The 19653-nt window shown below is 46.2% G+C and overlaps 1 protein-coding gene across 12 annotated transcripts in view; it reads right to left on the bottom strand.

Moving 5' to 3' along the window:
* Positions 1 to 5270: 5270 nt before the first annotated feature.
* The window catches only part of LOC120982266 (NACHT, LRR and PYD domains-containing protein 12-like), a 116618-nt gene continuing 102235 nt past the window's right edge, over positions 5271 to 19653 (bottom strand). For all 12 annotated transcript variants that reach the window (XM_040412289.1, XM_040412288.1, XM_040412292.1 and 9 more), the window contains one exon: positions 5271 to 5473. In XM_040412289.1, coding sequence (XP_040268223.1) covers positions 5386 to 5473 — 88 coding nt within the window. In that variant the 3' untranslated portion in view covers positions 5271 to 5385. The remainder of the gene's footprint in view (positions 5474 to 19653) is intronic.

Genomic DNA, 19653 nt, shown 5'->3' with positions numbered 1-19653 from the left:
GGAGACGCTGCTACATTCCATAGGCCTGGCTATGGGCTTATTATGAAGGGATTTAGTTACTGGACAGATAATCAGCTGGAGAAAAACATTTCTGGTATCTTTATTTGTCACACCGGTGACAGGTTTGAGAAGATCTGAAAGATTATCTGCTCATTAGTGATCTGACAGCATCTTTTGGTTTCACTTTGTCTGTGTGTTGCTTGTATGTCCACACCTCCTGTTCAGGTGTGGATCATGTGACCTTTACCTTCCCCTATTTAGTTGGACTCCACCCATCACTCCATAGCTTCATTTGGTGTTGGAAGAGCTGGAGTGTGGTTCTAGTTGAAGTCCTGATCATCCATCATCCTTAGAAGTTAAGTGTTCCGCTTGTTGTGTTTTGTATTCCTCCCCCCCCCCCCCTGTTGTTTACTAGGTCTCAGTAAGACGCTGGTTCCTTCACCAGGGAAGGAGTGGGTTGTCTCTGCCCTGTCATAAGTCTAGGGCATCTGAGGGCCACCAGGGTTTTCTAGGTTCCTGTGTATGGGCATCTCTACCATCGAGAGGTGCCCATACGGATAGGAGTTAGGGCCAGGAGCAGGGTTTCATAGGTGGTGACCCTTTTCCGTCCCTAGTGGTGAGGCCTAGTGTCTTTTCCCTTCCGTCTTGTTGTCTTTTGGTGTTCTCCCCTACTTCATCCGTGACATTATTATTATACTACCAGAAGGACCCGGCTTTGCACGGGTAAATTTCATCTATTTCATTTCATGTTGCTGTGTGTCGTAAAAACATATCAACAGTATCCCCCATAACAGTGATCTTTACAGTACCCGCCCCTTTCACAATGACCTACACAGTGCCTGCCCCTTTAACAGTGATCTCCACAGTGCCCGCCCCTTTAACAGTGACATCCACAGTGCCCGCCCCTTTAACAATGACCGTATCTTTAACAGTGACCTACACAGTGCCTGCCCCTTTAACAGTGACCTCCACTGTGCCTGCCCCTTTATAGTGACCTCCACAGTGCACACCCCTTTAACAATGACTTCCACAGTGCACTTCCCTTTAACATTGACCACCCCTTTAACAGCGACTTTCACAATGGCCGCCCCTTTAACAGTAATATCCACAGTGCCCGCCCCTTTTAACAGTGACTTCCACAGTGCCCCACCATTTAACAGAGACCTCCACAATGCCCGCTCCTTTAACAGTGACCTCCACAGAGCCCTCCCCTTTAATAGTGACCTCCACAGTGTCCGCACCTTTAACAGTGACCTCCACAATGCCCGCGCCTTTAACAGTGACCACCCCTTTAACAGTGACCTTCACAGTGCCCACCCCTTTAACAGTGACCTTCACAGTGCCCACCCCTTTAACAGTGACCTTCACAGTGCCTGCCCCTTTAACATTGACCGCCCCTTTAACAGAGACCTCCACAGTGCCCACCTCTTTAACAGTGAACTCCACAGCGGCCGTCCGTTTAATAGTGGCCCTTTCCCCCCATGCATGTAGCAGTGTAGTTGTGCCATCATCCATCATATGACAGTGTGATACTGTCTGCTGAGCTGTGTATCTAATCTTATCCTGTGTGATACTGTCTGCTGAGCTGTGTATCTAATCCTATCCTGTGTGATACTGCCTGCTGAGCTGTGTATCTAATCCTATCCTGTGTGATACTGTCTGCTGAGCTGTGTATCTAATCCTATCCTGTGTGATACTGTCTGCTGAGCTGTGTATCTAATACTTGATGAGCTGTGTATCTAATATTATGTTGTGTGATACTCTCTGCTGAGTCGTGTATCTAATCCTATCCTGTGTGATACTGTCTGCTGAGCTGTGTATATAATCCTATCATGTGTGATACTGTCTGCTGAGCTGTGTATATAATCCTATCATGTGTGATACTGTCTGCTGAGTTGTGTATCTAATCCTCTCATGTGTGATACTGTCTGCTGAGCTGTGTATCTAATCCTATCCTGTGTGATACTGTCTGCTGAGCTGTGTATCTAATCCTATTCTATGCAATACTATCTGCTAAGCTGTGTATCTAATCCTTGCTGAGCTGTGTATCTAATCCTATCATGTGAGATACTGTCTGCTGAGCTGTGTATCTAATCCTATCCTGTGTGATACTGTCTGCTGAGCTGTGTATCTAATACTTGATGAGCTGTGTATCTAATATTATGTTGTGTGATACTCTCTGCTGAGCCGCGTATCTAATCCTATCCTGTGTGATACTGTCTGCTGAGCTGTGTATCTAATCCTATCATGTGTGATACTGTCTGCTGAGCTGTGTATCTAATCCTATCCTGTGTGATACTGTCTGCTGAGCTGTGTATCTAATCCTATCCTGTGTGATACAGCCTGCTGAGCTGTGTATATAATCCTATCATGTGTGATATTGTCCGCTGAGTTGTGTATCTAATCCTATCATGTGTGATACTGTCCGCTGAGCTGTGTATCTAATACTATCCTGTGTGATACTGTCTGCTGAGCTGTGTATCTAATACTTGATGAGCTGTGTATCTAATATTATGTTGTGTGATACTCTCTGCTGAGTCGTGTATCTAATCCTATCCTGTGTGATACTGTCTGCTGAGCTGTGTATATAATCCTATCATGTGTGATACTGTCTGCTGAGCTGTGTATATAATCCTATCATGTGTGATACTGTCTGCTGAGTTGTGTATCTAATCCTCTCATGTGTGATACTGTCTGCTGAGCTGTGTATCTAATCCTATCCTGTGTGATACTGTCTGCTGAGCTGTGTATCTAATCTTATCCTGTGTGATACTGTCTGCTGAGCTGTGTATCTAATCTTATCCTGTGTGATACTGTCTGCTAAGCTGTGTATCTAATCCTATCCTGTGTGATACTGTCTGCTGAGCTGTGTATCTAATCCTATCCTGTGTGATACTGCCTGCTGAGCTGTGTATCTAATCCTATTCTATGCAATACTATCTGCTAAGCTGTGTATCTAATCCTTGCTGAGCTGTGTATCTAATCCTATCCTGTGTGATACTGTCTGCTGAGCTGTGTATCTAATCCTATCCTGTGTGATACTGTCTGCTGAGCTGTGTATCTAATACTTGATGAGCTGTGTATCTAATATTATGTTGTGTGATACTCTCTGCTGAGTCGTGTATCTAATCCTATCCTGTGTGATACTGTCTGCTGAGCTGTGTATATAATCCTATCATGTGTGATACTGTCTGCTGAGCTGTGTATATAATCCTATCATGTGTGATACTGTCTGCTGAGTTGTGTATCTAATCCTCTCATGTGTGATACTGTCTGCTGAGCTGTGTATCTATTCCTATCCTGTGTGATACTGTCTGCTGAGTTGTGTATCTAATCCTCTCATGTGTGATACTGTCTGCTGAGCTGTGTATCTAATCTTATCCTGTGTGATACTGTCTGCTGAGCTGTGTATCTAATCTTATCCTGTGTGATACTGTCTGCTAAGCTGTGTATCTAATCCTATCCTGTGTGATACTGTCTGCTGAGCTGTGTATCTAATCCTATCCTGTGTGATACTGCCTGCTGAGCTGTGTATCTAATCCTATTCTATGCAATACTATCTGCTAAGCTGTGTATCTAATCCTTGCTGAGCTGTGTATATAATCCTATCCTGTTTTATAATGAGGACAAATCTAGATTCCGCTCCAAGGTGAGGGAAATAGAGAAGGGAAAAAGAAAAGGGGGCGCAATATAGGGTAGTATGTTCAACCAGATAAATTAATATAGTGAGAAATATCCAAGCTCACCTTGTGGAGTTGTGCTCATGTCGGCACAACTCTACTGTAGACTTAGTAAAGATAAGACTTTTATACCAGGACTGCAGCCGCAGACTGTATATTCTTTTGGATGGGATGTCCAGTCCCCCAAAAGGTATTTGTAGTGGAAGAAAAGAGGCTCTGCTTCGGCGTGAAATCACTGGTAAAGACGGTCTTGATGGATGAATTCTTCTTGTTTAATAGAAACAACGCGTTTCGGGGATCAGAGTATACCCTTCATCAGGTTTCACAATGATACGGTATCATTGTGAAACCTGATGAAGGGGATATTCTGATCCCCGAAACGCGTTGTTTCTATTAAACAAGAAGAATTCATCCATCAAGACCGTCTTTACCACCGAAGCAGAGCCTCTTTTTTTCCACTAATCCTATCCTGTGTGATACTGGCTGTTGAGCTCTGTATCTAATCCTATCCTGTTTGCTATTGTCTGCTGAGCTATGTATCTAATCCTTGCTGAGCTGTGTATCTAATCCTTGCTGAGCTGTGTATCTAATCCTATCCTGTGTGATACTGTCTGCTGAGCTGTGTATCTAATCTTATGTTGTGTGATACTGTCTGCTGAGCTGTGTATCTAATCCTATACTGTGTGATACTGTCTGCTGAGCTGTGTATCTAATACTTGCTGAGCTGTGCATCTAATCTTATGTTGTGTGATACTGTCTGCTGAGCTGTGTATCTAATTCTATACTGTGTGATACTGTCTGCTGAGCCATGTATCTAATACTTTCATGCGTGATACTGTCTGCTGAGCTGTGTATCTAATGCTATCCTGTGTGATACAGCCTGCTGAGCTGTGTATCTAATACTTGCTGAGCTGTGCATCTAATCTTATGTTGTGTGATACTGTCTGCTGAGCTGTGTATCTAATTCTATACTGTGTGATACTGTCTGCTGAGCCATGTATCTAATACTTTCATGTGTGATACTGTCTGCTGAGCTGTGTATCTAATGCTATCCTGTGTGATACTGTCTGCTGAGCTGTGTATCTAATCTTATGTTGTGTGATACTGTCTACTGAGCTGTGTATCTAATGCTATCCTGTTTGATACTGTCTGCTGAGCTATGTATCTAATCCTTGCTGAGCTGTGTATATAATCCTATCATGTGTGATACTGTCTGTTGAGCTGTGTATCTAATCCTATCATGTGTGATACTGTCTGCTGTGTATCTAAGTCTATTGTGTGATACTGTCTGCTGAGCTGTGCATGTTGTCGTGTAGCCCTAGTCTAAAGCTGACTTATAGCAGTGAAGAAAAATGGCTGGGTTGTTTTGTATTGGCTAATGCAGGTCATTTTTGGGGAATATTTCATGAACAGTACATCCTAGAGAGCTGAGACCCAGTCTAAAACCTTCCCGGACACCTGATGTACCTGTGTGCCAAATTTGGTGAAGATCGGTCCAGTCGTTTGGTCGCGCATAAAGAACGTCCAGACAGACAGAAACTCATTTTTATAATATAAGAGATTAAACATTTCCTTATCTTCTGTATATCAGTGATATTACCCATAATGCACCAGGAGACGCTCCTAATATCAGACCTCTGAAGACGTCTTCACCCCCATAGTCCTGTTATCTGCTCATCACTGAGAAGGAATATGGCTTCTCTGTTCAGTAAGATATCTTCATATTTGGTTTCTGCTTTCTCAGTTTTCTTATGGCTTCCTCCTCCTCTTTAGATAGTTCATTGCGCCGCATACTAGAAGGGAAAACAGCACCCCCAGCATTAGTGAGGTTGTATTGTGAGGTTTCCTCCTGACATCAGACCAGTCAGTGAATTGATCTCCTAAACATGGGATGTCTACAATCTTGTGTGTTTTGTAAATCTCCCCTTTGGTTTAGTGCTCTTATTCAGAGAAACTAAATCAGAGTCTTGCAGGTTTGATACCTTTTAATGGCTAACAAAAATAGAAGTAATGATGTTACATAACGAGCTTTCGAGACATCACCAGTCCCTTCGTCAGGTATACTACAATATATGAAGAAACAGCAATATATATCCAATAAGACCAGAGACATGGGGGAATGAATGGACACAGTCGGGGCACCAGAGATAACATCAACTTAAAGACCATAAAACTTTCACACCCCCTATCTGTCAGATCATTAAGGACTCATTCTCAAAATCTTCGATATTCTGGTGTTTTTTAAATGTCCCTTCATTCCCCCATGTCTCTGTTCTTATTGTTTCTTCATACACCCTTGTAGGACGCCTGATGAAGAGACTGGTGATGTCTGGAAAGCTCGCTATGTAAAATTGAATCATCGTTTGCCGGTGTTCCGTGAAATTACCCTACCCATGAACTTTCCCTACCCTTGTCATTTCCTGTTGTGACGTAGCCGCACCGGACATGACTTTCCCAGCTTTGGAAGGAGGTGTGCCGCGCCACGCAGGCGCACAATTATGGGGTAGGGAAATTTCACACCAGAAATGGGGAGAAGGGGCCACCTAATGCTCTTGCACCTTACCTCTCAGCTGAACACCGGCCGACACTGCGCATGCGCCGGGAGCCTCAGCAGTGGTTAGAGGGTAGGGAAAAGCTACGGGCCAGTGCGCAAGCGTTGCTAACTACTCCCGTCGGGATACACCGCACGTGTGCACCAGTGGACAGAGAGATCTCTTATACCGAACATCCATCCGATCACCGCGCCTTCGCAGTGTGGGGGTAGGGAGATCTGATGGCCATTTGTTTTGTTAAATCTCCCTACTACTCACTGCGCATACGCGGTGTCTGATCATCTGGAGCCAGCTGAGAGGTAAGGCACAAGCGCATTAGGTGGCCCCTTCTCCCCAACTCTGGTGTGAAATTTCCCTACCCCATAATTGTGCGCCTGCGCGGCGCGGCACACCTCCTTCCAAAGCTGGGAAAGTCATGTCCGGTGTGGCCGCGTAACAACAGGAATTGACAAGGGTAGGGAAATTTCACGGAACACCGGCAGCAGATCATGATTACAAAGCATGATCTGCCACCGACCAATGACTGTTAAATCTGTTGAAAGATTCCAATTACTTGGTGACCGAGCGTTTACTAGTTTATGCAGTAATTGGCAGCAGTATTAAGCCTCATTCACACATCAGTGTCCGTGGTCAAATCCATGAAAAAATGGTCTATGATGGTCAATAATAAGATGCCTCAGTGAAGGATCAGTTTGTCTGTTTTTTTGCTGTCCGTGTGTCATTCATGTTTCACAGACACTGTGCAGCTGAAGAATAAATTTCTCGCTCGTATCATTAGGAGACACAGGAGACCATGGGTATAGCTGCTGGCACTAGGAGGCAACACTAAGCAAGAAAAGTGTTAGCTCCTCCTCTCAGCTATACCCCCTACCGAGCTAGTCAGTTTTAGCTTAGTGTCTGTAGGAGGCAGACCTTCCTGCTTTGCAGGGCACCTATCTACATTATTATTTTAGTTTGATATTTTACTTTTTTCCCCTTTAGGCATGGGAAACAGACATCTTGTCTCTCTGTTTACCCATGGAGGAAGGCCAGTGTCGGATCCCTTCACCCCTCGACCTTCCCCAAGTTGACCAGGGCAGCCCAGCTCCCCTGCATCCCACCAGCCATGGGATCACCTGCATTTCTGCAGTCTCCCCCTCCACTTCAGCCTCCCTACCACCTCAGTGCTAGTGGCTGAAGAGGTGACCCTACTGATACACCGAGGAGGGGTGAAGAGAAGAGGATGAAGATGGGGTGAGCAGTGGCATACATAGAGAAGGCAATAAATATGGCTTTGGCATACGGGGGTGAAAAAAGCCTCTAATATACTGCACATCTGTGATTACACGTGCATAAGTCACTGTCACATTTAGGCTATAAATACGGCTTTGGCATACTGGGGTGAAAAAAGCCTCTAATATACTGCACATCTGTGATTACACGTGCATAAGTCACTGTCACATTTAGGACAGAAATACAGCTTTTTGGTTACCGGGGTGAAAAAACCCTCTGATATACTGTACATCTGGGATAAGACGTGCATAAGTGAGTGTCACATTTAGGTCATAAATACCGCTGTCATATAGAGTTAAAAAAAAAAAATACAGTGCAATACCCTACATCAGGGTTTATATTGGCGGTTAATTATTTTTAACATACTTAACCACTTTTTACTTTGCTTTGTGAACGCTGAGGCAAACATCTAATAAGGGACGCGGTTATGGTCGTGTTGGTGAAGCCTCTGGTGCAGGGAGAGGATGTGGCCGTTCTGCCACAGCTACACGTCCTAATGAACCTACTACCTCAGGTCCCAGTAGCCGCCAGAATCTACAGCGATATTTGGTTGGGCCTAATGCCGTTCTAAGGATGGTAAGGCCTGAGCAAGTACAGGCGCTAGTCAATTGGGTGGCCGACAGTGGATCCAGCATGTTCACATTTTCTCCCACCCAGTCTTCTGCAGAAAGCGCACAGGTGGCGCCTGAAACCCATGCCCATCAGTCTGTCACATCACCCCCATGCATATCAGGGAACCTGTCTGAACCCCAAGTCATGCAGCAGTCTCTTATGCTGTTTGAAGACTCAGCTGGCAGGGTTTCCCAAGGGCATCCACCTAGCCCTTCCCCAGGGGTGGAAGACATAGAATGCACTGACGCACAACTACTTATGTTTACTGATGAGGACATGGGAATACCACCTCAGCACGTCTCTGATGATGACGAAACACAGGTGCCAACTGCTGCGTCTTTCTGCAGTGTGCAGACTGAAAAGGAGGTCAGGGAAGAAGACTGGGTGGAAGACGATGCAGGGGACGATGAGGTCCTAGACCCCACATGGAATGAAGGTCGTGCCACTGACTTTCAGAGTTCAGAGGAAGAGGCAGTGGTGAGACCGAGCCAACAGTGTAGCAAAAGCGGGAGCAGGGTGCAAAGCAGAGCAGCAGTCGCCAAAACAGTTCGCCTGCTACTGGCCACCGTCAACAGGGACCGAGCACACCAAAGGCAGCTTCAAAGAGTTCCCTGGCATGGCACTTCTTCTTACAATGTGCTGACGACAAGACCCGAGTGGTTTGCACGCTGTGCCATCAGAGCCTGAAGCGAGGCATTAACTTTCTGAACCTGAGCACAACCTGCATGACCAGGCATCTACATGGGCTGCAGTGGAGTAAGCACCTTCAAAACCAAGAAAGGGCTCAGGCCCCTCCTGCTCCCTCTTCTGCTGCTGCCTCGGCCTCTTCCTCCGCTTCTGGAGGAACGTTGGCAGCTGCCGCCCAGCAAACAGAGGATGTGCCACCAACAACACCACCTCAGTCACCAAGCATCTCCACCATGTCACACGGAAGCGTTCAGCTCTCCATCTCACAAACCTTTGAGAGAAAGCGTAAATTCCCACCTAGCCAACCTCGATCCCTTGCCCTGAATGCCAGCATTCCTAAACTGCTGGCCTTTGAAAGGCTGTCATTCAGGCTGGTGGAGACGGACAGCTTCAAACAGCTCATGTCGCTTGCTGTCCCACAGTACGTCGTTCCCAGCCGCCACTACTTCTCCAGGAGAGCCGTGCCCTCCCTGCACAACCAAGTATCGGATAAAATCAAGTGTGCACTGCGCAACGCCATCTGTGGCAAGGTCCACCTAACCACAGATATGTGGACCAGTAAGCACGGCCAGGGACGCTATATCTCCCTAACTGCACACTGGGTAAATGTAGTGGCGGCTGGGCCCCAGGCGGAGAGCTGTTTTGCGAACGTCCTTCCGCCACAAAGGATCGCAGGGCATCATTCTTTGCCTCCTGTTGCCTCCTCTTTCTACTCAGCTTCCTCCTCCTCTTCTACCACCTCCTCCTCCGGTCAGAGACAGACCTTCACAACCAACTTCAGCACAGCCAGGGGAAAGCGTCAGCAGGCCATTCTGAAACTGATGTGTTTGGGGGACAGGCCCCACACCACACAGGAGTTGTGGCGGGGTACAGAACAACAGACCGACGAGTGGTTGCTGCCAGTGGGCCTCAAGCCCGGCCTGGTGGTGTGCAATAATGGGCGACATGTTTGAGCTGCTGCATAAAGTGCGGGCCGTCTGTGCGCGCTACCGGCGTTCTCATCCTGCCGCCGCTCGGCTGTCTGATCTACAGCGTAACTTCGGCCTTCCCGCTCACCGCCTCATATGCGACGTGCCCACCAGGTGGAAATCCACCTTGCACATACTGGAGAGACTGTGCGAGCAGCAGCAGGCCATAGTGGAGATTCAGCTGCAGCACACACGGGTGAGTCGCACTGCGGAACAGCACCACTTCACCACCAATGACTGGACCTCCATGCGAGACCTGTGTGCCCTGTTGCGCTGTTTCGAGTACTCCACCAACATGGCCAGTGGCTATGATGCCGTTATCAGCATTACAATACCACTTCTATGTCTCCTTGAGAAAACACTTCGGGCGATGATGGAAGAGGATGTGGCCCAGGAAGAGGAGGAGGAAGAGGGGTCATCTCCAACACTTTCAGGCCAGTCTTTTAGAAGTGGCTCAGTAAGAGGATTTTTGCAACAGCAGAGGCCAGGTACAAACTTGGCCAGCCAGGGCCTACTACTGGAGGAAGAGGAGGAGGAGGAGGATGGGGATGAAGCATGTTCACAGCGGCGCGGTATCCAACGCATCTCGGGCCCATCACTGGTGCATGGCTGGGGGGATATGGAGGACGCAGACGATATGCCTCCCACAGAGGACAGCTTGTCCTTACCTCTGGGCAGCCTGGCACACATGAGCGTCTACATGCTGCAGTGCCTGCGCAAAGACTGCAGAGTTGCCCACATTTTAACGTGTGCTGACTACTGGGTGGCCACCCTGCTGGATCCCAGTTACAAAGACAATGTGCCGTCCTTAATTCCCTCACTGGAGCGTGATCGGAAGATGCGCGACTACAGGCGCACGCTGGTAGACGCGTTCCTAAGAGCATTCCCGACTGACACCGGGGACAAGTGGAAGCACAAGGCGAAGGCAGGGGAGGAGGAAGAGGTCGCTAAACGCAGCTGTGTCAGCGCCAGCACCTCAGAAGGCAGGGTTAGCGTGGCAGACATGTGGAAAAGCTTTGTCACCTCGCCACAACAACCGGCCCCAACTGCTGATATGGAGCATGTTAGCAGGAGGCAGCATTTAAAAAACATAGTGGAACAGTACCTGTGCACACGACTACACGTACTGACTAATGGTTCTGCCCCATTCAACTTCTGGGTCTCCAAATTATCCACATGGCCAGAGCGTGCCCTGTATGCCTTGGAGGTGCTGGCCTGCCCTGCAGCCAGTGTACTCTCTGAACGTGTATTTAGCACGGCAGGAGGCGTCATTACAGACAGACGCAGCCGCCTGTCCACAGCCAACGTGGACAAGCTCACGTTCATTAAAATGAACCAGGCTTGGATCCCACAAGACTTGTCTGCACCTTGCGCAGAATAGACATTTATACCACCATCAAACATACATTCTTGTACAAGTGCAATGATTCTTTGTTTTCTTTTTTTTTTTTATTTGTCCCAATATTTTGGGGGCTACCTACCCCAATAAAAAATAAATAAAAAAAAACATTGTTGGCTACCTGTTCCTCCTCCATTGCTGCCTCCACCTACAACACCATATTCACCGCCTCCTCAACCTCCGACCCCATATCCACCTCCTTATCTGAGTTGCAGGTTAATAATTTGTAATTTTTTTAATTTTATTTCATTTTAAGTTATTTCCCTATCCACATTTGTTTGCAGAGCAGTTGCCATGCTCTTAAGCATATTTTACTGCCTTTTACATCCCTCTAGCCTTGTCAAGGACTATTTTAGAGCCATTTTAATTTTAAAAAGTGCCAATTTTAGTGCCCTAAATTGAAAAAATTCTTATTTTCAATTGTCGGGTGACATTTTACCATTTTTGGCCTATACAAACCCCTGCTGTGCCTGGGTGACAGGGGCCTAAATCTCTCAAAAACCTCTGCTGTATTGCTGGGTGACGAACCCCCTTTTGCTGTGAATGAACCCCTGCTGTGCCTTGGTGACAGGGGCCTAAAGCTCTCAAAATCCTCTGTTCTATTGCTGGGTGACATGATCCCCCTTTTGCCGTGAATGAACCCTTGCTCTGCATTGCTGACAGGGAACTAAATTTAGTGAAAACATGTGTTACTGATCGGAAGAGGCGCGACTACAAGCGCACGCTGATGATAGCATTCCCACCTGACAGCGGGGGCACAGTGGAAGCACAAGGCGAAGGCAGAGGAGGAAGAGGTCGCCAACGCAGCTGGGGCACCACCGGCACCTGAGAAGGCAAGGTTAGCATGGCCAAAATGTGGAAAAGCTTTGTCAGCCATGGAGGTGCTGACCTGCCCTGCAGCCAGTGTATAGTGCGAACGTGTGTTTAGTACGGCAGAGAGCATTATCATAGGCGGCAATCAATGTGGACAAGCTTACGTTTATTAAAATGAACCAGGCATGGATCCCACAGGACTTGTCCGTACCTTGCCCTTGTGCAGAATAGACATTTATACCAGCCTCAACCATCCATTCTTGTACTCAAGTGCACTTATTCTTAGTTTTATTTTGTTATATGTCCCAATATTCAGTGTTGGCTACCTATTCCTCCTTCACCGCCGCTTCCACCTACACAGCCACGTCAACCTACACCGCCACATCCACCCATCCACCGCCTCCTCAACCTCCTACTCCTAGATACAGATTGTTATTTTTATTTTTTCTGTATTTTATGTTATTTTAAGTCATTTCCCTATCCACATTTGTTTTCAGAACAGTTGTCATGCTCTTAAGCACATTTTGAGGCCTTTTGCAGCCCTCTAGCCCTTTCCAGGACTATTTTAGAGCCATTTTAGTGCCCAAAAGTTTGGGTTCCCATTGACTTCAATGGGGTTCGGGGTCAAGATCGGGTCAAGTTCAGGTCCCGAACCTGAACTTTTTCTTCAAGTTTGGTCGAACCTGCCGAACCCGAACATCCAGGTGTCCGCTCAACTCTAAACAGGAGTCGTCCCAGAAGATTGGAAATTAGCAAATGTTGTGCCCATTTACAAGAAAGGTAGTAGGGAGGAATCGGGCAACTATAGGCCAGTAAGCCTGACATCAATAGTGGGGAAATGAATGGAAACCATACTTAAGGAGAGGATTGTGGAACATCTAAAATCCCATGGATTGAAAGATGAAAAACAGCATGGGTTTACTTTAAGGAGATCATGCCAAACTAATCTTATAGATTTTTTTGATTGGGTGACTAAAATAATAGATGGTGGAGGTGCAGTAGACATCGCTTATCTAGACTTTAGTAAGGGTTTTAATACTGTCCCACATAGAATGCTTATTAATAAATTGCAGTCTTTGGGCTTGGATTCCCATATTGTTGAATGGATTAGGCAGTGGCTGAGGGACAGACAACAGAGGGTTGTAGTCAATGGAGTATATTCAGACCATGGTCTTGTTACCAGTGGGGTACATCAGGGATCTGTTCTGGGACCCATATTGTTTAATATCTTAATCAGCGAAATTGCAGAAGGCCTCGATGGTAAGGTGTGTCTTTTTGCTGATGACACAAAGATTTGTAACAGGGTTGATATTCCTGGAGGGATACACCAAATGGAAAAGGATTTAGGAAAACTAGAGGAATGGTCAAAATCTGGCAACTAAAATGTAATGTTTATAAGTGCAAGATAATGCACCTGGGACGTAAAAACCCAAGAGCAGAATATACAATCAGTGATACAGTCCTAACCTCAGTATCTGAGGAAAGGGATTTAGGGGTTATTATTTCAGAAGACTTAAAGGTAGGCAGACAATGTCATAGAGCAGCAGGAAATGCTAGCAGAATGCTTGGGTGTATAGGGAGAGGCATTACCAGTAGAAAGAGGGAGGTGCTCATGCCGCTCTACAGAGCACTAGTGAGACCTCATTTGGAGTATTGTGCTCAGTACTGGAGACCATATCTCCAGAAGGATATTGATACTTTGGAGACAGTTCAGAGAAGAGCTACTAAACTAGTACATGGATTGCAGGATAAAACTTACCAGGAAAGATTAAAGGACCTTAACATGTATAGCTTGGAAGAAAGATGAGACAGAGGGGGATATGATAGAAACTTTTAAATACATAAAGGGAATCAACAAGGTAAAAGAGGAGAGAATATTTAAAAGAAGAAAAACTGCTACAAGAGGACATAGTTTTAAATTAGAGGTGCAAAGATTTAAAAGTAATATCAGGAAGTATTACTTTACTGAGAAAGTAGTGGATGCATGGAATAGCCTTCCTGCAGAAGTGGTAGCTGCAAATACAGTGAAGGAGTTTAAACATGCATGGGATAGGCATAAGGCCATCCTTCATATATGATAGGGCCGGGGGCTATTCAAAGTATTCAGTATATTGGGCAGACTAGATGGGCCAAATGGTTCTTATCTACCGACACATTCTATGTTTCTATGTAACCATCTCACTTCTGTGTCTACTCAAACGCTCGCTGCTTACAATTAAGGCCGACACATTGCATGTGGAAGAGGTGAAAATGGGGGAAGACATTACACAGGGTGATAGCCAGACCACCCTCAGTTCGTCTTCTCAGCACAAATTGGATGACGATGAGGAGGAGGAGGAGGAGCAGGAGACTGTTGCCTCCGCTACAGAAGGTAGTACCCATGGAAGTTGAATTCCATTTGTTCTGCGTGGATGGGCAGAAGAGAAGGAAGAGGATGAGGAGATTGAGAGTCATCCTCCTGATGACGACAGCGAAGTCTTGCCTGTTGGGACTCTTGCACACATGGCTGATTTTATGTTAGGCTGCCTTTCCCGTGACCCTCGCTTTACACGCATTTTGGACAACACCGATTACTGGGTGTTTACGCTTCTTGACCCCCGCTACAAAGAGAACTTCTCATCTCTCATTCCTGTGATGGAGAGGACAAGCAAAATTGTGCAATACCAGTAGGTCCTTGTGGAAAAATTGCTCCAAAAATTTTCAGCTGACAACGCTGGTGGCAGAGTACGTAGTTCCTTGGGCAACCAAGGAGGGGAGACGAGAGGAACACACAGCAGTTCCAACAGAGGCAGGGCAACACTCTCCAAAGCCTTGGACAGTTTCATGACACGCCGCCAGCATCCTCACCTTGATGCGCGGCCTAGTGTCACGAAGAGGGAAAACTTTTGGAAGATGGTGAAGGAGTACGTAGCACACCGTGTCAGCATCCTCAATGATCCCTCTGTGCCTTACAACTACTGGGTGTACAAGCTGGACACGTGGCACGAACTGGCGCTCTACGCCTTGGAGGTGCTGGCCTGCCCTGCCGCCAGCGTTTTGTCTGAGCGGGTATTTAGTGCTGCTGGGGGCATAATAACTGATAAGCACATCCGCCTGTCAATTGAAAATGCTGTCAAGTTGACTCTTATAAAAATTAACAAGGACTGGATTGCCCCTGACTTCTCTACTCCACCAGAGGAAAGCGGCTGAACATAAAGGCACTTTAAATGTGTTTTTTATAATGTACTGAATACAAAAAAGGGTATATGGTTCATTCTTCCTTTCTCGTCCTCCTCCTATTCCATCATATCAACATGCTTATTAGACTGCCCTCGCTCCTGTTTTAGAGGGTCAGCTCACAGCAGGCCCTCACCTACAATCTTTTAAAGGATCAGCTCACCTGCAGGCCCTCGCATGTAATGTTTTTGAGGGTCAGCTCACCAGAAGGCCCTCAACCATAATGTTTGACAGGGTCCGCTCACCAGCAGGCCCTCACCTACAATCTTTTAGAGGGTCACCTCACCAGCTGGCCCTCGCATATAATGTTTTTGAGGGTCAGCTCACCAGCAGGCCCTCAACCATAATGTTTTACAGGGTCAGCTCATCTGCAGGCCCTCTCATATGTTTTTGAGGGTCAGCTCACCAGCAGGCCCTCAACCATAATGTTTTACAGGGTCAGCTCATGAGCAGGCCCTCACTTACAATCTTTTAGAGGGTCATCTCACCAGCAGGCCCTCGCATATAATGTTTTTGAGGGTAAGCTCACCAGCAGGTCCTCAACCATAATGTTTTACAGGGTCAGCTCACGAGCAGGCCCTCGCCCATATTTTTTTCAATGGTTAGCTAAGCAGCATTCACTCACCCATAATTTTTTCAATGGTCAGTTCAGCAGCAGGCACTCGCCCATAATTTTTTCGATGCTCAGGTCAGCAGCAGGCACTCGCCCCTAATGTTTTAGAGAGTCGGCTCTGCAGCAGACCCTCACCCCTAATGTTTTTAGATGGTCAGCTCAGCAGCAGGCCCTCGTCCATAATGTTTTAGAGGGTCACCAGCAGGCCCTTGCTCCTAATGTTTTTGAGGATCGCCAGCAGGCCATCAATCATAATTTTTCAAGTGTGTATGATTCCCTCCTTTATGTGTAATAAAGGGTGTATTGGAGTGCCGATTCCTTGTAATTTTTGGAAGCCATTTCTCTTAGTGCATAGGCTTTATGAGTGTAGGAGTCCCACTACCTGAACAATTGTACCACAATGTGAATGAGGCCCTCCATCATGTGATATACAGGTTGTATCGGAGTGCCTCTTCCTTGTAATTTTTGGCAGCACTTGCACTTTATATACAAGTAAATATACAAGAAAGAATGTTTCCTAACAATTTTTCCTCTAAAATCGATTTTATCTTCGGTTTTGTGAGTATTATTGTCAGTCTGTAAAAGTTGGCGTACTACTCTGACAACATCGTTCTCAGCAGCGACCTGGGAGTCCAAGATGTCTCCAGACATCCTTCCCATGCTGTTCCCGAACCATTTCGGTGGTGTTTCCATTAATTTCTGACCTTTTCCTATGAACCAAACACCCTCCCCTCTTTAGAGCAGGGGGTGCCTGGTTTAATGCTCGGGTTCTCCCATTCACTTCCATTGTGCTCGGGTGCTCGGTAAAGCACCCGAGCATCCCGAGGTGTTCGACCCGAGAAATTTGGTGCTCGATCAACACTAGTTGTGTCTTACTTCTCTGGAATGGCTGCACTAGCACTATTTTTCTACATGACCACTTTTTCTCCGGTACTTTTGTGACGATGGGCATCAGCATCACACTCTCTTCTGGCGGAGTGTTTCTCCCATCTCTGGCCACTTTGTGCATTCCTCTGATGACCACATTCTCCCCTTCAGGCACAGTTGCTACAATATGATGGTAGGTGGTCTCTGACGAGTTTCCTTGCCTCTGATGTTTCTGGCATCGCTTCAACCTCTCACCAAGTTATTTTTTTCTTCAGCCTACTGTTGGGTCTGCCTGATCCAGGCAGTTTATCTGTGGTGTATCATGCAGCTTCTCTCATTAGAGGACTCACGATAAAGCCTCTACGTCTCGGGGGTAGCTGTCTATCAGGTTACCTTCTCCTTATTGAGCGTTTATTTTATAGCAGAGGTGTATGCTGCGATCCTTACCTTTTGAATCTGTATTCCTGGCATGTGTATGTGCTCTCTAGCAAGGATTGTAGCCTGCTCTCTTTTCACAGTGCGGTTGGCCTGTCTCTGCTCAGTTACCTCAGGCTGTCTAAGGCCAGTCCTGGATCTAGCATCACTCACAGTCTTCCTTTTGTCCAGTGACGGAGGTTGGTTTGGCTACACTCTTATGCCACATTCCTCTCTGTGGCATGTCTCGGATGCTATTGATGCCTGAGGACACAGTTTTTACCCTCTTAGACTACTCCCCATTTGCCTATGGTTTTTCAGTTTAAACCTCTGATTGGTTTCCGTTGTGCCTGTTCATCTCCCTTGGCCATTTGTCTTGATGAGTGACCATATTCCATAATTTATTTTCCTCTTTTCATCCACAAGTGAGTGTCTACTCTGGTACTCTGCCTTCTGCCCAGTTGATTTCTTCCAAATCACCAAGTTTTTTCCCTATGCTAAAATCCCATACACATCACATACACATTGGGTAGTTTTCTATGGGTTTTCCCGTCGCTTGTTAGCTGGATATCATACATATCCAGATTCTACAGACCCTATATTGCAGAGCTCCCTCTGTTTTCCGTGGGGTTTATTGTCATGCAAGAATTCCAGGCTTTTCAGTCCGGACTTCCACACCAGTCCTGTGGTACTCGATATCCAGAAGTACCTTCTGGATATCATTTTCAGCCGTCTGAAATGCTTCTCCTTCTTATGGATATTGTGTGCTGGTATCCACTTCTTCTGACGTACCTCCAACCTTTGTTTAACTGGGTTTTCTCCTTTCTGCCCAGTCTAAATCACTGCGTGTTCTACGCTCTCTGGCTGGCCCTCCTGGTTCATGCGCTTCCTGTCCAATTCAGGGTTCTTTTTCCATGCGGGATCTCATGGCCAGCCTTAGATTGTTCTGGTCTTTTGTTCCCTCCCCATTGTACTGCTATAGAACATCCCATGGACTCCTGTGTCCCCCCCAATGATATGAGCAAGAAAATAGGATTTTTTGTGCTTACCTATAAAATCATTTTCTTGCTAAGTTCATTGGGGAACACAGCTCCCACCCTGTAAGTACATTGTTGGCTCTTCTTGATGGGTCCCAACAGTTCTTGGTTCTGACCCATCTCCACTTCTCTTCTTACTCGTTATCTGTTGAATTCTAGTGGCTGCTCCAAATACTTGTACAAACTAAAGAGCTCAGTGTATACAGTAGGGGTATAGCTAAGAGGAGGAGCCAACATTTTTATCTTGGTGTCGCCTCCTAGTGGTAGCAGCTGTACCCATGGTCTCTTCTGTCCCCAATGAACATAGCGAGAAAAGGATTTTACATATAAGCACAAAAAAATTCTATTTTCAAAGCATCTCTTTTTAATAATCCATAGTTTTCACTGACCCGTAGACTATAACAGGCGTGATGGATCAGTCAACACGTACAAAATATAGCATGCATCTATGTTAAACATGGATGTGTGAATACACACATTAAAATGAATAAGTGAGTGTGCTGTCCATCAAGAAAACGTACAGCACATATATGTGAAACAATGACGTGTGAATGAGGCTTTACATTGCCAGATCATTGCTAACAAGCGATACTACGAATGCTTGTTAGTGATGATCTGGCAGACTATCTGTCTGTCTCATACAAGCTTAACACTGAAGCCTGGTCTCTGCAGCATCTACAGAGGGACCAAGATCTCCTCATCCAGAGGAGGAGTCACAGTGAGGTGTGGTACACGTCAATAGAAGAGATAGGTCTTTATTCACAACAGGATGTACAGAGTCGTTTCCACCCTTCTTGCTCTTTCTCAGCCCATTTCTATAGAGAGCGGAAACTCTTCCATGTGATGGGACATCTTACCTATCATCAGGCCTAACGCCATTATTAGGAGATGGACCAGTGCGGCTGTCAGTCATTTTTATAGTGAGCGGGCACTCTTCCATATGATGGAACATCTTACCTATCATCAGGTCTAGCACAATCATCAGAAGAGAGATAGATCTGTGCTGCTGTCAGTCATTACATATAGAATTACAGATATTACAGAGCAGTACAGTATACACTCACCTAAATAATTATTAGGAACACCTGTTCTGTTTCTCATTAATGCAATTATCTAGTCAACCAATCACATGGCAGTTGCTTCAATGCATTTAGGGGCGTGGTCCTGGTCAAAACAATCTCCTGAACTCCAAACTGAATGTCAGAATGGGAAAGAAAGGTGATTTAAGCAATTTTGAGCGTGGCATAATTGTTGGTGCCAGACGGGCCGGTCTGAGTATTTCACAATCTGCTCAGTTACTGGGATTTTCACGCACAACCATTTCTAGGGTTTACAAAAAATGGTGTGAAAAGGGAAAAACATCCAGTATGCGGCAGTCCTGTGGGCAAAAATGCCTTGTGGATGCTAGAGGTCAGAGGAGAATGGGCCGACTGATTCAAGCTGATAGAAGAGCAACGTTGACTGAAATAACCACTCGTTACAACCGAGGTCTGCAGCAAAGCATTTGTGAAGCCACAACACGC

Source organism: Bufo bufo, chromosome 11 (assembly GCF_905171765.1).
Source record: "Bufo bufo chromosome 11, aBufBuf1.1, whole genome shotgun sequence".
Taxonomy (NCBI): Eukaryota; Metazoa; Chordata; class Amphibia; order Anura; family Bufonidae; genus Bufo; species Bufo bufo.
This window is presented reverse-complemented; position numbering and strand designations above follow the sequence as displayed.